General features: G+C 41.9%; 1 protein-coding gene across 1 annotated transcript in view; it reads right to left on the bottom strand.

Moving 5' to 3' along the window:
- Positions 1–18,097, bottom strand: part of LOC144373389 (catenin delta-2-like) — a 33,315-nt gene extending 15,218 nt beyond the window's left edge. The window contains exon 1 of the mRNA XM_078036479.1: positions 17,751–18,097. Within this exon, the coding sequence (XP_077892605.1) occupies positions 17,751–17,912 (162 nt within the window). The 5' untranslated portion in view covers positions 17,913–18,097. The remainder of the gene's footprint in view (positions 1–17,750) is intronic.
- Between the last annotated feature and the right edge of the window lie 637 nt (positions 18,098–18,734).

Below are 18,734 nucleotides of genomic sequence, written 5' to 3'. Positions count from 1 at the left end.
GATCAGTGCCCTTGTAAAAGAGGCTAAAGGAGTTTGTTTGCCCCTTCTATTATGTGAGGGTACATAAAAGCCCCATTTTTCAGGGGAGGGGTCATTTATCAGGGATTAAACTCAGGAGCACTTGACCACTGAGCCATATCCCCAGCACTATTTTGTATTTTATTTAGAGACAGGGTCTCACTGAGTTGCTTAGTTCCTTGCTGTTGCTGAGGCTGACTTTGAAGTTATGATCCTCCTGCCTCAGCCTTCTGAGCCACTGGGATTACAGGCATTGTCACTGCATCCAGCTAAAGGCCCCATTTTTGAATCAAGGTGTGAGCACTCACCAGACACTGAGTCTGCCAGCACCTTGACCTTAGACTTCTCCATCTCTAGAACTGAGGAAAAGTTACTCTTGCTTATAGATAACCCAGACTAACATATTTTGTTAGAGCACTCAGCACGAAGCCAGCCAGTCTTTTTGTTAGTTTTCTTTTAAATTCTGAGTTTCCCTTGCATTGGAGACTTTGAGTTAAAGTGGTGATGAACAGGGAAAGATCAAGAAGAGTAAAATTAACCAGTGCAAATTATATTCACAACTAGTGATCAAGTGATGCCCAAAAGGAGTAAATTTAAAAAATTAATGGGGGGAAGACAGGTGAAAGTGAAATGGGGATAAAGTGGGGCAGTGCCAACTGGAGGCTGACTTAGGGTTTCCTTAATGGTTAGGTCGTCATGTACCTAAACTCTACTTCACTCAGTAGGCCTAGGTTTGGCACACCCTCGACTCCTCCCTTTCCCACACACTCGCATCCAGTCAGTCAGTAAATCCAGTGGCTCCAACTCCAAAGCCCTTTCAGAATCTCCCAGGCCACTGCCTTGTGCTTGCATCACAATCTGCTGTCCTTTGCCTCTGGCCTCTTCCCTCAATCCCCTGCCTCCCCAGGAGGCACCACACAGCCAGTATAGTGATTCTCGAAAATGTTCACTGGCGCTTGAGTCCTCCCCATGATATTCCATTTCACTCAGAGTCAAACTCAAAGTCCTCACCAAGACTCATCTGCTCACTCAAGGCTCCCTATCACAACCCTACCTCACCACTGCTCCTCCCTGCAGATGCATAAGAATGGAGAACAGGCCTTTCCTTTTCACCAGGTCATCAGCATCTAGCTCAGTACCTGGTGTGGAGCTTGATAATAGCTGTCGAACTGCCAAGACTGTATCTATAATCAAACCTCAGGAATACTAAACTTACCCTAGATTAGTCAGGAGGGATGAAGGACAGAGAAGCTGTGAGGGATTAATCCATCTATTGTTCCATTTCTGCTTACTGACTAATAGGCATTGTCTCAATTTTATTGATGAAATGTTGCTCTAAAGTCAGAAACTTTATCAACTTTGGTATAGAAAATACACAACTCTTTTTTTTTCTTCATTCCAGCTTAGCCAAGCAGTTGCATCATGGTCTAAAGGAAGTTATGATTTGGAAAAGACTATAAATAGCATACAGGCCCCAAGATGTTCAGCACTTGCCTTGTATTTCCTTGCTTGATGTCTTTCCATGTGCAAGAATAAGATTAATCCTGATAAACTTAACAGGGTAGCTCTCCAGGCCTTGGTTTACTATTTCCACATAGTTGTAGATAAACACTGAGAAATAAATCAGGAAAAGATAAGTGAACAGTGGGTCTAGGATGCCTCTTCCCTCAATCCCCTTCCTCCTCTGACTTTGGCACAGGAGAAAGAATGCTTTTGAAAAGGGAAGCAGGTGGTGATGATAAGTCAGGCATGTTAAAGACAGACCCTTAGCAAACACAATGATGATGTTTGCTAGCAAGGAAGTCCTTATCTACATATGGAAATGCTTTATTGGAAATGGTCCCAATATCCACGACAACCTATGGAACATACCACCAAAGTTAGCTGTCTATCCAGATATGAAACGGAAGCTATTTAATAACCAAAAGAACCATCTATTGCCACAATAATCAAATTACTTCTAATCTTGCAGCTTAAAACAACACAAATTCATCAGATTACGTTATGGTTTAGATGTGAGGTGTCCCCCAAAAACTCATGTGTGAGACAATGCAAGAAAGTTCAGAGGAGAAATGATTGGGTTATGAGAACCTTAACACAATCAGTGCATTCATTCCCTATGGGATTGACTGAGTGGTAACTGAAGGCAGGCAGGGTATGGCGGGAGTAGGTGGGCACTGGGAGCGTGCCTTTGGGGGTATATGTTTTGTACCCAGCAAGTGGAGTCTCTCTCTCTGCTTCCTGATAGTCATGTGAGCTGCTTCCCTCCACTATACTCTTCCACCATGATGTTTTGCCTCACCTAGAGCCCCAAGGAACAGAGCTGGCTATCAATGGACTGAGACTTCTGAAACTGTGAGCCCCAAAATAAACTCTTCCTTCTCTACAATTGTTGTGGTTGTGATTTTAGTCACAGTAGCAAAGAGCTGACTAAAAGAAGCCCATCATAAGTCTGTCTCCAGGGCTAAGGTCAAGGTATCAATAGGACAGATACTTTCCTACCTCTAGGGGATAATGCATTTCCTTGAGTATTCAACATATTGAGAAAATTCAGTTCTTGGAGGTCATAGGACTGAAATCCCCAATTCTTTTCTGGGTGTCAGCTGAGGACTTTCCAAATTTCTATGGGCTGCCTATATTCCTTGGCTTGTGTCTGGCTTCCTCCACCTTCAAAGCCACCCATGGTATGCCCAAGCTTTAATTCTTAAGATTTCTCTGACTCCAACCAGAGGAAGTTCTCTGCTTCTGGGGTCTCATGCACATGCTTAGATTGGGCTCATGCCGAATTTTTGTGACAGTATCCCATCTCAAGGTCCCTTATTCTTACTTACATCTTCAAAATTGCTTTTGTCAGGCAAGGCAACATATTTGCAGGTTGCTGAGATTCGGTGGGGTGGTTCCCCTCTGACACAGGCTCCACTGTACCAGTGGTGGAATGCCCTCCATTCTTCAAGGTCACATGTTTAACCCAGTCAGTGAAGTCCTGACACAGAAGGAGAACCCGGGAGGATCAATGGCAGTGCAAGCCTCTCACTGCCTCTTTGCACCTTGGGACTACCTGCATCCTGATGTTATTAGTGAGGCTTGAGAACGTGAAGGTTGGCGTGAGTCTCACAATATTCTAAACCTTTATTCTAATAATTGTTTGCAAACAACACACTGAAGTTGTTTTCATTCATTATATGGGCTAATAAATTAAAGTTCAAGCTTGCTTGTGAATCTACAAATGATTCCCAAGAACTAAGTATGGAGGGACATCTGTGTCTATGTTTGCCAGCACTTCAAAGTTCCTACTATGATGACACACTCATCTGGAGAAGGAAAGGAGGAGAGCCCATTCATTCCCAGCTACAGAAGAATTACTGATGCTCCTTGGGGTAAACAATGGGAAATCGAGATGGAAATAAAGACCCTGTCCAAAATTCATGCAGTGTATAGGATAATCTGCCTTTACCTAGTGTTGGGAGAGTATCTATATAGTTAAATTGATGCATATTGGATTTACCAAAAACAAACAAACAAAAACTCCAAAACAAAACGCCCCAAACCACAAACACATACATTTTCTGGAATGTACACATAAACAGTTAACTGATTTACATCTGGGTTAAGAAAGTAAGGGAAGGAAGGCAGGCTTATTTGATTCCTTTCATATTGTTTGGTTGCTTTAAAAGCACATACATGCAAGACAATTATTTTTTTCATTTTGTGAAGTGTTGGTGGATATAATAGTAGAAAATGTCAGAGTAATTAACAATAATTGCATGTTAGTATGATTAACTGTACCTCATTCCTGAGTGGTCAGAGTTCCCTCTTGAGAGTTTCTGGTGAATAAAAGGGCTAAAGCTAGAAGGTAGGGGCTCTAATTTTTGGAAGTCAACTTCCAGGCCCAGTCAGATTCTAACAAAGGACTAAGTCAGTCTCCTCCAGAAAGCGTGAACACTCAATGTGACAGGCCACACACCACGCCTCCTGGTAGGCCTTAAAGGGACATGCTTTTTGTTCTTATTTGAAATAATTATGTTTTGCAGTAAGCTTCGTTTGCTCCCACTGTCTGACCCAAATCTGTGCACAAAAGAGAGGTACAAGAGCATTAAATTCCAACCTGGTGACAACACTCATTTGGCAGAATCCTTGTTTATATAAATTAGCCTGCAATTAGCAATTACATTGCAGGTCTCAATTAAGGTCAGGCTAAATGCAGCCACAGGAAGAACAATGCTCTGGACATGAAAGTCCAGATAGGACTATTATGAAGAATTATGGAGGATGATTAATCAGCTTGCCTGTTCCTGGATATGGCCATTCTCACATAAAAATCTTTGTGCAAACATAGCTACTTTCTGGTAACAAGTTACCTTAAGAGAAAAGTAATTAGCTGTAGGGATTTTTTAACTCCCATCAGTGCATCCATAGCACATCTTCCTTGCTGGTTTAGAGCCTGTTAATGGGGAATAATGATGTGTCTGTACCTCTATGGAACAATAATGCAGGATGTGGGGTTAATCTGAACTTCTGGCACATCTTTCCTTTCACTTAGCAGACTGAAAAACTGAAAAATGAATTTATGACACAGAGAAACACATTGTCCTGACAGCCCAGTGTTGAGGGCTGTCAACTCGTTTGCACACATTATTACTAAATGTTGCTTCTTTGCTTAAAGCTTTCCCAGGCAAGAATAGGCAGACTGGGCATGCAACCCAGGCAGGGCTGTCCTCCCTTTGGCTCTTCTAATGCAGGAAAACTTTTAAATTGGTATTTCCAGAGATTCCAGTCAGTTCAGAACAAGAACTCTAGATAAGAATGGAGGAATAAGGATCCCTACGTTCAGGAGCTTCCTGTTTCCAGAATGAGCAGCTTTGTATGAGATGGTGATGAGTTCATCAAATAAACACATCCTGGGCTCATCATGCCAGGCAGGAACCCAGTGTAGGAGCCCCAGCTCACCCCAAGGCACCTCTGCTTCCTGTGAAATCCCCATCCTCCATCAGCAGTCATGTTCTAAGACCCCACATCTTTCTTCTCCTCCTCACAGGTGCAAAGGCTGATTGAGAGAAACACAGAACCCGAGGGACGTAGGGAACCAGACTTGCTGATCAGCCTTTGCCCTGCAGGGATCCATCAAAGGCCCACTGTAAATCCTGAGGACAGCACTAAGCCCACATGAGGAAGTCATTAACCCTGAAAGGAGGCCCATGAAGACAGAAGACTGGAGACTTTCTACTCTTTTATTCCAAATATTCTGCACCAACTAAGGAACAATGAAAGTTTAATGCAAAATATTCTTTGTTAATTAAGGGTCTACCAGACTCAAGAAAAAGACCATGAAGGGGCAAAGAATGATCCTGTTTCTAGAATGAGCAGCTTTGTGGAAAAAATTAGGGTTATATATTGTTATCCTTTAGGACAAGATGCTGAAGTGGGAATAGAATAATAAAAATAAATAAACAACTCATGGGCACCAGGAAACGAGCTGGGAAAGCTAGAAAACCCAGCCTTGTGCACATGCTCGGGCTGGAGACAAAGTCAAAAGTACCCATGACTAAATACAGTGCAGCTATACAATAACGTAGATCCGAATTTCTTATTGAGCTGCCTCTTAGATCAAGAAAAAAGGATGTTAGCAAGGCTTTACCTGCAGCTCACTCTGAAATTATGATAATGGCCACAACAGGGATCTTTAGGGTATTGATTTGTGATATTTTCAGTGGGAAATGCAGCTATGCTTCACAGAAAGCATTCATTCTGTACACAGCTGCTGGAGTTACTTGCAGAAATGACACTTATATCATGTCATGCTACCTGTGTAAGGACGTAGAATAACTTCTGGCTGTTAGATAAATCCAAGCCACCTTGAGAAGCTGGCTTGAAATCCAGAAAATAAGAGCAGGGCAGCTCTTCAGTGAGAGCAAAACATGCAGAAGTTAGATATAGTGTGGGGAGACCTTTATTGAATGGTCAGTCAAGTGGTTGGATGGAACCTTCTCCAGCTGAGGTGAACATATCTGGGCTTGAAGAACTCAGTCCTGCTCACACATACTGCTTTGTCTTGTATCTGAGCCATGGAAGGTAATGGCCTGTGTACAGAAACACAGGTCACTGTCTGGGTTGTTTGTTCCCATGTGGGGGCACTATTTTGGGACAGGCCGTGTCTCTTCTCTGAGTTATTTATTCATTTTTCTACCTGTGCTGTGTCCACAGGTGACTACTTTGTTTTATAGGTGTCTCTCCATTTCTTCCTGGGGTGATGTGTTCCTTCCCTGGGGATGCCAGTATGAAGCATCACAAAATCCATGGCTGAAAGCAACAGAAATGTATTCCCTTAGAGTTCTGGAGTCTAGAACTCCAGAATCAAGATGTTGGTGGGGTCATCTTGCCTCTGAAGGCCCTTTGGGAGGATCCCATCCCTTTTCCTAGTTTATGGAAGCCTTCAGCAATCCCTGACCTCCTTGGCTTTCCACTCCATCCCACAAGCCTCTGCTTCTCTCTTCACTTCTCCCTTCCTCCTGTTCACCTCGCTGTGTGGTTCTTCTCTTCTTACAAGGACAAGTACAACCTGATATTAACTATGTCTCCAAAGGCCCTATTTCCAAATAAGGTCACAAGCTGAGATTAGGGGTGGACATGAATTTTGGTGGGACATTTTCAGCTCACCACGCAGACCTCAGCTGACATGAACTTGTCCAGAGGCAGAACCTATCTGACCTCACTCATCAGTGTTCAGACGGGGTGGTAAATATGTGTTTTCAGTTGAAGATGATGGTGCCCGCCAAAGGTTAACAGATATATCTGATTACACTGTGTGCAACAAGATAGTCATGGGTACAAAACTAAATCCATTTCAAGATCTGCACAGCCTGACAGGCTATCTGAAGTCCTTTCACCAGAAGAGTTCTTAATCATAAAATGAAGAAAAGATCAGCAATATCCTTCATATGCATGTCTTCATTTTTTTTAACTATTTGATACATTTATTTTGAACCATATTTTTATTTTTATTTTGGCAGGGTGGGTACCAGAGACAGTCAAACACTGAGACACATCTCCAGGACTAATTTGTATTTTATTTAGAGACAGGGTCTCATTGAGCTGCTTAGTGCCTCACTGTTACTGAGGCTGGCTTTGAACTTGCAAATCCCTTTTCAGATAATTTCAATGAGGAAAATTAGGAACAGTTCTCCCAAAAGTTCAGGTTGCACACTGGTTGGTGACCCTGTCTACATAGGTAATAACTGGTCACTATAACTAATACCACTTCAGACAGTTCATGTGGAAGAATACAACCTGGCCTCCTGGGAAGATGACTCTGGTGTTTTGGCTTTGCTTTTTATTCTCCTGTCTTCAGCTTTTCCATAAAACAGGATGGAAGGAGGCAGATTTTCCAAAGTATTTCTCAAAAATCCTCCCAGAAGCATTCTTCCTCATCATTTCCTGCTTTGTCTGCAAGTCTCCTCACTGTTCTGGTAAGAAGTATAAGGCAGTACTAGGCTTTCACTGCAGAAGAGGACAAAACAGCAGAAAGGGGAGTGGGGCACGTGGGTACAGTCTTCCTGTATAGAATCATTTTAACTATCCATTGTCAGATTCTCACATGTGTTATTTTCACTTGTATTTGTTTTAGTCCTCAAAGAGATTATGAATGGACTCTTCCCCCACCCCAGAGCCTATTGAATGCTTTAAGTGTAGTATGAACTTGGCAAGATTGTGTTGAGTTAAATAGATTTGAATGTTTTGAAGGAATCTTTTCCTATAATTTAAAAAATTACCTTTCAAAATTGAGGCAGCTGCCCATTTTCCTACCACAAAAATGAAACACGTCAGTCACCAAAAGCAAAATGCATTTTGATATTTGCCTGTGTGTCATCTTTTGAGGGTTAGCTTCAGGAGGTTGGTAGGTCTGTGCTCCAAGGGAAAGGCTGGGAGTGCTGAATTTTCCATGGTGGAGTGTGGTGGTCATATCCAAAACTATGTGGAGACTGACTCTGAGGCAACAGAAATTACTGAGCCAACCTTTTTCTTACCAGGCATTACCTACCCCAGGTTTGCCCAGAACAAGGGGAAATGGCCATTTAGGGAGTAACCTCTTTACCAACATGGACTATGACTCTCCAGTAATCTTCCCACCCCTGAGACAAAAGTAGTTAAGATGCTCAATCACCAAGCTGCCTCACTTCTTGACCCTGTCCTGACTCACATCTTGGAGTCATTGAATAGAAGACAGAATCTTCTAAGGGTCACTTCTCCATGTTTCTTTCTGAAATGCTTCTGTGTGGCTGTTGAGCCACCAGAAATCTAGGTAAACTTACTCTCACCACAGGTGACAGCCTGGTGAGCTTCAATTGGTGGACATTAGCATCATGATCTTGTTTCTAATGTTATTTGCCTCAGGTCCCAATATCTACTTTAAAATTCAGAACTTTTTTCAGCATCACAGATTACTCTGAACAGGTCTCTACATCCAGCTGACATTTTGCAAGAGAGATGGAAGAAAGAGAAAGGAAGGTGTGTACAATATTCTAAATATGAATTAGCAAAATCCAGATGTGAGGACCTCCATGGGTCCCAGGGCCTGTCACTATAACAAAGAGACCAAGGAAAAGACACACAGGGTGGGGAACCTGCAAACCAAGAACTGCACAAAGACATACCAAGTGGTGCATGGGGTGTCTGTCTTAGCCCTTGAGCTTGTGTGCCCTGGGGCTGGTTATTTCTGGAGGGAGGAGGGACTAGGGCTAGGATGCAGCCATGTGGGATGCTGACAAGGTGCCGTTCTCGACTTGGTTCTAGGGTGTTCCACATAATTTTTCACTAAGTTACACCTTTTTCTCTGTGGTCCCCTCCCCTGCTTTGTACTTGCATTGCCTTCCATTACTGTGACAAATATATGAGGTAATCAGCTTTAAAAGACACAGGTATGTTCTGGCTGACTTTTGCAGGCTTCACTCCATGGTTGGTTGCCCTGTTGTTCTTGGACCTGGGGTGAAACCACATATCACCCTGGCAGTGCATGGTGGCAAGTGACTCACTTAATGGTGGCTGGGAAGCAGAGAGTGGGAAATTAAGAGACCGGGGTTCCTCAGTCCCCTGAAAGGAGGTCCTTAACAGGAAGCTCCCCACTAGCCTCCCCCTTAAAGATCCCACTTCCTCCCAATAGCACCTGTGGCTGTGATCAAAGCTTTCTCACCTGGGCCTGTAGGGATCATTCCAGATTCAAACTTTAGTAGTGGCAGTGCTTCATTTAAAAAGGAAAATATTGGAAGTATACCCTCCACTGGTCTTTTCCTACAGATAGAAATCTAGAGGTGGAGAAGCCAGGAGCCCACTGGGGTCATCCCAGCCATCAGGAGAGGCCACAGCTTGACCAGGGAGGCCAGAGCAATGGAGGCATGGAGTGGAGGCCAGGTTCTGGATGCACTGGAAGTAAGAACCAGCACAGCTGCTGACTACTGAATGGAGCATAAAGAAAGAGATGGCACCGGGGTGGAGCTCAGGGGCACAGTACTTGCCTGGCATGTGTGAGGCCCTGGATTCTATCCCATGCAGAACAAGAGAATTTTTTTGAATAAATAAATAGGAGACACAAGGTCAGGCCTCTGTTTCTCCTTCCTTTGTTGCACAACTAGACAATACAAAACTCTTTCAGCCTAGAATGTTATTGGTCACCACTGGGGAAAAACAGCAAAATGCAGGGAGATGTCAGAGAAATCTGCTTTGCAGCAATAACAGTCCCAGTTCCCCTGGCCTTCATTCTTGTCCCTGACAGGGGACTCTAACTTTGTTTCTGTTATCCCATTAGCTGAGGATGCCTGGCCAGTGCCCAGCAGGCAGCATTTACTTGGTCCAGGGAAACTGTCAGTCTAGACCCCAGAAGAGTCCTGGTTCCCCTGTGTCCCCAGACCACACACTGGGAAGGTGCTCTTGGAAGGAAGGCTGTCTGCAGCTTCAGTTGTTACAGGGTGGGGACTGGGGAGTCTGTAGCCACCTGCCCTGGGATTGAGGGAACTGATCCCAGTGACAAATGCAGATGCCTCCTCCCCCAACTCACATGGTTAGTTGATTGGTGAGACCAGAAATCTGCTGCTTTGGGAAAAGAGGGAAAGCGAAATCGTTTCTGTTTTAAGAAACTGCTGATTCCCAGTTATCTTATTTGTTAAGAAAAGGGGATTTACTTTTCCATGTACTTCTGCATTTAAATCTACATTCAGAGCCAAGGAAAAGAGTAGCTCAGATAGGGATCTACACCTTGCCTTGACCTTTATCCCAAAAGACTTGCCCCTGAAGTAGAAAATCTCCTGTCTTCAGCAGCAGTTGTCTTGGTTTTCCCAGCTCCAAGTAACATAATGTATGCACTCAATTAAAGTTAATTTTGCATGAGTCAATGAAGACTAATCCAATAATATTTCTGAAGCATCCTTAGTATCAATATGTAGCCTGTGCTTCATGATGCTTTCCTTACACAATCTCTCTTACTTGCAGGTCACCTGGCAGAATTCCTTATCTTTATTCACCAGATCCACATTTTAGAGTTGTAGTTAGTTTTTGCATTCACTCACACAACCATTTATAGTGTAACCACTATTTATTTGCCAACCACTGTTTCATAGCAGCTTATGATACATCAATAAACAAAAAAAATAGTCACCTGCCTTGTGGGTGCCATTCTGATGAAGAAGAGAAGCAGAAAAAAAATAATAAATACAATAAATAATCCAGTAATTCAGAAAAAGTAGATCTATGGGGCTTCAGAGTATCACAAGGGATCTGATACAGGGAGAGGGACTGACTGTGTCATCCTAACATCTTATCATAGGAACACAATTTCCATAACCTGTCTTATATGTCTGCTGAAGAGCAACCTTGACTTTAATTTCATTTAACAGTGTGCCAATATATTAGATGAGAATACCAAAAGCCTAGAGAAAACACAGAAGTATTACTGAGCCTATGGAAAATGAAATAAAAATGAGAGTGCCTAGGATTCTCAGAAGTTATTTATTCATAAATAACGCTTTAATCATGTTTTGTTTACAAAACTTCAGAGAATATGGAAAATATTTTAAATTTGTCGCTAACTGATATATAAAATGTAAAAATTCTATGTATTTAGAGAGGACCTTGTGATGATTTGATACACCAAATAAGGTACAATGTTTATATCAGGTTAAAGACACCTACCTCCTTAAACATTTCCCCTTTTTATATGGTGAAAACATCTGGGCTCTTTTCTTCCACCTTGTTGAAATATACCATATCTAAATGTTATCAATACTCACCACTTTACTGTGCAATAGCATTCCACAAAATGTTTGCTATTGGTTTTCATTTATTTATTTATTTGTCAATGAGCCTTAATTTTATTTATTAAATATTTAAATGTGGTTCTGAGATTTGAACCCAGTATTTAAAGGAGCTAGGCAAGTGCTCTGCCACAGAGCTAGAATTGCAGCCATGTTTGCTACTGTTCAGCTTTACTTAATTCTTCAGCACCAGGGACTGAACCCCGGGGCCTTTTGCACTGGGCAAGGGCTTCACCATAGAGCTACACTCACAACCCAGCAGAAAGCATTTCTGGAAGGAGTGAGAGGATGGACTGAATCCTCTCCTGAAAGGAACAAAATTGGGCTACTTCAATTATTTTTTTCTACTTGGTCTCATGGCTTTTCAATTACAAAAGCCATGCATACTCTTTGTAAAAAAAAACAAAGATCCACACTGCATAGAGGTTTATCAATTAAGTCTAAATTCCTCAGAGAACTGAGAAGAGTTCTCTTATTTTGACTTTCCTAAAATATAAGTATGTTAATATATACCTATATTTGTTTCAAAAATATGGAAATGCGTATCTCCTTAACAGATATTCAATTCAGCACAATGGCCTATGGTCAGAGAAATGAAGGAGGTTCTCATTCTTTATTTTTTGTTTGTATGTTGACATTGAGGACTTTACATGTGTATACTTAAAGTCTGATTAAAATGAGAGATATGCAGTGATATTTTATAAACTAACCAGTGCACACTATGATAGTTAACACCCAGTAAGCTGAATAGTAAGTACTAGTTTTACCCTCCAAACTCATGAAAGAGTAGAGTTTGAAACCTAGTTTGAATATCCAACTAATTACCTGGGGATTGCCATTAGGAAAAATTCAGACTTCCTTCCTCCATCAATATGTCAAGAAGAAAGCACTTTTTCCTGATTCTACCCACCAGGGCATTGGTCTAATGCATCTTCCATGGCATCTCACACAATGGTCCAACCCAACCCCAGCCAGGCTCTCCACCATCCCCAAGTCTTCACCTGTGGTGTCCTCATGCAGGCCAATGTCAAAAGCCAGCTTATCAGAGACCACCAGATGCAGAGGCAGCACAGATACTAAGAACACAGAATCAGAAGTGATTGCTCAATATTTACAGTCATGGTGGAGTCCTGTTCTGACAACTGATTTGATATGTCTCTCTCTCTCTGCTGCTTAGCGGTTTTCTAAAAATCTGGATCCCTCTGAACAAAGCCCAGGTCTTTATTGGCTGAGGCAGAACAGCCCTAGCACAGCATTCATTAGGAGCAATATTTAAAGGAAATGTGTAATTTTTCCCTCATAAAAGACTAAGGAAATGTGCTGTGTCACAACAAGACAAATAACTGAATATGTGTTTCTACATCTCTCACTTCATGTGATATATTCATGATCCCCAGCTAGAACACAGTGTGATTGACAGTGAGAACTGGATCCCAAGCAGAAATTTAAAAACTATTCAATTTTATGTTCTACTTCTGTTTTTCCCTTCATTTTTTTAACTCTCCGAAATCCATCCAGAATTACTTGGTTTTAGTGTGCAGGATGTTGTTTTACTAAAATGAAGTTTGATTGTGCATGTGTTTCCTTAGGAGGAATTGGTTTCTCTCCAGACTATCATTGCCTCCAACCCCTAGGTTTTCCTAACCATATGGTCATGAAGTTTTGGGTCATTTTTCAGACCAACTCTCAGCACCTTGCTAAGTGCCATAAGGAAGAGGACACAAAATGAATGTGGTATGAGCTTGCAGTACACCATCATCTGCAAAAAGCACACTCACAGTCAGTAATAACAGGACCATGTGAAGAGGACTCAGAGAGTGTTCTGGGGATTAGGAAAGGCCAGGCCCCTCTCCAGGAGCTCTGAACAATTAAGGCAAAGTCTAGAACATTCCCATCATGGAACAGGGCCTTCCAGCTAAATGGCAGCCAGTGAGTATGTGAAGGCAGGAGATGAACTGATTGGGGGGAAGTCAGCACCATAGGGATATGTCATCTATGTGAGCTGGAGACTCAGAATTTGCCACTGACTATGAAGCACTGGCTCTCATGGTTATAGGAGAGGCTTCAAGGGTCTCCAAACCTGTACTGAGTAAGCACAGAACTGTGTGTCTGACCTGGAGACAGGCAACCCACAGGGATCCCTGAAGTTCACAGGTTTCAGATATAAACTGTGTTAAATGTCTGTTTTTCTCACGTGGGGGCAGGCCCCAAATTCCTTAATAAGACACCTAAAGCAAAAGAATAAAAAAATGTGATGAATTCAACCTAAAAAGTTTTTTTATCAGCAAGAGAAATAATATGTGAGGAGAATAGGGAGCCTACATCCTGGAAACAAATTTTTACCCCTCACATTGGATAGAGCTCTAATCTCTAGAGTATAGGAAGAACTCAAACATTTAAACAACAACAAAAAATAAATTAACCAATCAACAAATGGGACAAGGACCTGAAAAGATACTTCTGAGAAGAGGATATACAATCAATTAACAAATACATGAAAAATGCTCACCATCTCTAGCAAATAGAGAAATGCAAATCAAAACTACTCTAAGATACCATCTCATTTCAATAAGAATAACAGCCATTATGAAGTCAAGCAACAATAAGTGCTGGGGAGGATGTGGGAAAAAAGGTACACTCATGCATTGCTGGTGGAACTGCAAATTGGTGCAGCCAATTTGGAAAGCAGTATGGAGATTCCTTGGAAAGCTGGGAATGGAAACACCATTTGACCAAGCTATTCCCCTTAAAAGACCCAAAAAGAGAATACTACAGGGACACAGCCACAATGTTTATAGCAGCACAATTCACAGTAGCTAGACTGTGGAACCAAACTAGATGCCCTTCAATAGATGAATGGATAAAAAAATGTGGCATTTATACACAATGGAATATTACTCAGCACTAAAAATAACAATATCATGGCATTTACAGGGAAATAGTTGGCATTAGAGCAGATTATGCTAAGTGAAGTTAGCCAATCCCTAAAAAACAAATGCCGAATGTCTTCTCTGATATAAGGGATGTGACTCAAAATGGGATAGGGAGGAAGAGCATTGAGAAGAAGGTTACCACTAAATAGGAAAGAGAGGTGGAAGGGAAAAAGAGGGAGAAGGGGAATTGCACGGAAGATAGAAGGAGACCCTCATCATTATACAGAATACATGTATGATGTTGCGAGGAGAAAAAAAAATGGAAGTATATCACATTAGATGGGGTAGAGAGATTTCAGGGGAGGGGAGAAGGGGGGATAGGAAGAGCAGCAGAATAAAATAGACATTATTGCTGTATGTACATATAGGTGAGTGTATGATCAATGTGAGTCTGCAACCTGTACAATCAGAAAAATGAGAAATTATACCCCATTTGATTCAAATGTACGAATTGTCAAGAGAATTGTACTGTCATGTGTAACTAATAAAACAATGTCTGTTTTTATTACAGAAAAAGTAACAACTTTATATTGCTCTGAATTCCCAGACAAAAACAAGGTGGTGCCTGATGAAATCGTCTGTGAATTTCCTCAACAATATTACAGTCCTCAGCACTGCAGTTATTAACAGACATACTGTCTTCTAAGTTTCACAGTAACATTGAGGTAGATATAGATGCTATGATTATCCTACAAACTTCATTGAGTGCCATGGCAAGGACTTGGCCTATTCACTCTGTACTCCACACCTAGTGTAGTGCCTAGCACACAGACGTTGATCAAGCAAAGTGGTTAAAGGACCCAAAGAAATTTTCAGACACAATTAAGTTTATAAAAACCAGAAAAGTATCCCAGGTTGTGTGGTGGCAAAAGTGTGCCTGAATCTAGAAGTCAGCACCACCATGCAGAGTAGACTCAACTCTTAAGACACCATTAACACCGAAATGCAACAAGTAACCTCAGCTTAGCCACCACCCAGTGTGCAGGAGATAGTAGCTGGCTCAACAGACACCAGTGACCAGATAGCTGTCAGGTCCATAGTGAACTGGGATTCTTTTTCAGTTTTAACTAATTTGTGCTTGGGGATAAATTTTAATGGAATTCATATTAAAATCCCAAAGACAATTCTTCACAGAACTAGAAAAAGCAACCATGAAATTCATGTGAAAATAAGAGATTCAGAATAGCCAAAGCAATACTTAGCAAGAAGAGTGAAGTAAGACACACCATAATAGTATAGCTTAAACTGTACTACAGAGCCACGGTAACAAAAAACAGCATTGCATTGGCACCAAAACACCAGAGACCAATGAACAGTACAGAACAGAAGACACAGAGACAAACTCACAAAATACCGTTATATCATACTAGACAAAGGCACTAAAAACATACATTAAATTTAAAGAGTCTATTCAACAAGTGGTGCAGGGAAAATTGTAAAGCCACATAAAACAAAAAAGAAAGTAAAGCCCTCTCTCTCACTCTTGACAAAACTCAATTGAAAATGAATCAAAATTTAGGCACTAGAACAGACTACCTGTGCCTAGAAGAAAAAGTAGGCCCACATCTTGACTATGACAGCCTAAGACCTGACTTCCTTAAGGAGACTCCTACATTCCAAGAAGTAAATTCAATAATTAATAAACAGGATAGATTCAAACTAAAAAGTATATTCTCAGCAAAGGACACAATCAATAATGTGAAAAGAGAGCCTACAGAATGGGAGAAAATCTTCCCCACATGCACCTCAGAGCATTAATCCCTAGGATATATGCAGAACTCACAAAACTTAACACCAAAAAAACAAATAACCAAATCAATAAACGGGCTAAGGAACTGAACAGACACTTCACAGAAGAAGCAACAAATACATGAAAAAAAATGTTCAACGTTTAGCCATCAGAGGAAAGCAAATCAAAACTACTCAAAGATTTCATCTCACCCCAGTCACAAACATGATTATCCAGAATGCAATCATCAAGTAACAATAAATGTTGGCGACAATGTGGGTGCATGCACACATTGCTTCTGGGACTGCAAATTGGTGCAACTATTATGGAAAGTAGCATGGAGGTACCTCAGAAAACATGGAATGGAACTAATATCTGACACAGCTATCCCTTTCCTCATTTTATACACAAACGACTTAAAATCAACATATTACAATGACACAGCCACCTTAAGTTTACAGCAGCTCAACTCATAACAGCTAAACTATGGAACTAACTTTGGTGCCTTTCAACAGATAAATGAATAAAGAAAATGTGGTGTGTATGAGTATAGATATACATTATGTGTGTGTTTCTGTGTGTGTGTATATATATACACACAAGAAAAACCCAATTTTACACATATATATGATCGAATACAACTCAGCCTTAAAGAATGAAATTATGACATTTGCTGGTAAATGCATGCAGCTTATCATGCTAATTGATAAGCCCATCCCAAAAAACAAAAGGTTGAAAGTTTTCCCTGATATGCTTATGCTAATCAGTGTATGAGAAGGTGGGGGAGTAGGAAAGTATACAGTTGCTTTAGATTGCATAGAGGAGTGAAGAGAGGGGAAGGAGTATATTGGGTAGAATGGATAGTAGAATGAATCATCATTCAAAGTACATATACAAATACATGACTAGTATGATGCTACATCCCGTACAACCAGAAACATGAGAAATCATACTATATTTATGTATGATATGTCAAAGTGGAACACCTTTTTTAAAAAGTTGATTAAAGAAAACATACGGATTTGCAAAAAAATACATGACTATAGTATCTGCCCATAAATTGATTCACCTGGAGACAATCATGCTAATGAAGATAAACCAGTTTACAAAAAACAATGGACAAAGGTTTTTTTCTGATATGTGGAAGCTAACTCACAACAGGAGCAGTGATAGGAACAGAAGTACAGTAGATTAGACGATGGGGAATGGAGGGAAAGGAAAGGACATAAGCAAAGGAAAGACAGTGAATCCCACCTCCATGAACATCCTAAGAATGCAACTCTAAAAAGGTAAAGTATAATTATACAAATAGGGACTATATCAAAATGAGTTTTTTGTGGCTCAGTGGTAGAGCACTTGCCTAGTATGTGTGAGGAACCGGGTTTAATTCTCAGTACTGCATATAAACAAAATAAAATAAACAGTCCATTAACAACTTAAAAAAAATTTTTAAAACGGATTTTATAATTTAAACAACCAATAAGTGAAAATTAATAAAATGAAACATTTCCTCGGTTCCTTTAAACATTTTAATAACACTCAAATCAACATCAAATGAATGGAAAGAAAAAAGGGCTTTTAAGAGTGGGTATACTCTCTCCCACTTTTCTGCCAAATGATGACTCAACTATTGGGACAGACTTTTTCTGGCTTCTTACCTCCAGAACTGTGGGAAATAATTTTTTATTCTTTATAAATCTCATAATTTTTACTATTAGAAATTAAAATTAACAAATTTCAATATTAGACTAATTTTCTAAAATATAACAATACCTTTGAAACCGGAGTTCGAAGACGAAGCTCCATGGCTTCTGCTGGCAGGTAGGCGCTGCCCGCGAGGGGCAGGGAGGCCTCGGCAGCAGAGAGGAGTCCTAGCTCTTCATGGCGGGCCATTCCACGCAGGGCTGCAGCAGACCCCAGCAGATCCTCAACCATTTCTTCTTTCGGCAGCCTCTACGAAGTCGAGGAACCATCTCCGGGAAACAAAGCAGGCTGGAACTTCCTCGGGACTCTGGCGAGGCGAGGCTCCGGCTAGGCGAGGCAAAGCGAGACTCCGGTGAGGCGAAGCGAGGCTCCAGCGAGGCCCCGGCGAGGCGAGGCCCTGGCGAAGCAAGGCTCTGGTGAGGCTCTGGCTCCGGCCCCGGCTCCGGCGAGCCCCGGCCCCGGCCCCGGCGGGCCCCGGCCCCGGCCCCGGCCCCGGCCCCGGCCCCGGCCCCGGCCCCGGCCCCGGCCAAGCGAGGCCCCGGCCAAGCGAGGCCCCGGCCAAGCGAGGCTCCGGCGAAGCGAGGCTCCGGCGAAGCGAGGCTCAGGCTCCGGCGAGGCTCCGGCGAGGCTCCGGCGAGACGAGGCGAGGCTCCGGCGAGACGAGGCGAGGCTCCGGCGAGACGAGGCGAGGCTCCGGCGAGACTCGAGGGCAGCAACCTGGAAGGCCTCACAGCTTCTCTTCCCAGAACAACCTCCAAGGGGTTTATATAGCACTTGGTCCAATGCTATTGGTCCAAACTTATGCTAATTAGGACTTGAAGGAAGTACCAATGCTATTGGTCCAAACTTATGCTAATTAGGACTTGAAAAAAGTACCAATGCTATTGGTCCAAAGTTATGCTAATTGGGTTGGACACATACTAATGCCATTGGTCAGTCTCTTTTTAATATTCATAGTAGATTCATTCATAGAATCAGCCCCAAATTCCCACGCTGACAATGAATGAATGGCCTGGGAAGCGATCAATGGCAAAGCCGCAAAGTGCTTGCCTC

The sequence above is a fragment of the Ictidomys tridecemlineatus genome, unplaced genomic scaffold, assembly GCF_052094955.1.
Source record: "Ictidomys tridecemlineatus isolate mIctTri1 unplaced genomic scaffold, mIctTri1.hap1 Scaffold_38, whole genome shotgun sequence".
Lineage (NCBI taxonomy): Eukaryota > Metazoa > Chordata > Mammalia > Rodentia > Sciuridae > Ictidomys > Ictidomys tridecemlineatus.
The sequence above is the reverse complement of the archived record's forward strand: the minus strand, read 5'-3'. Positions and strand labels throughout refer to the sequence as shown.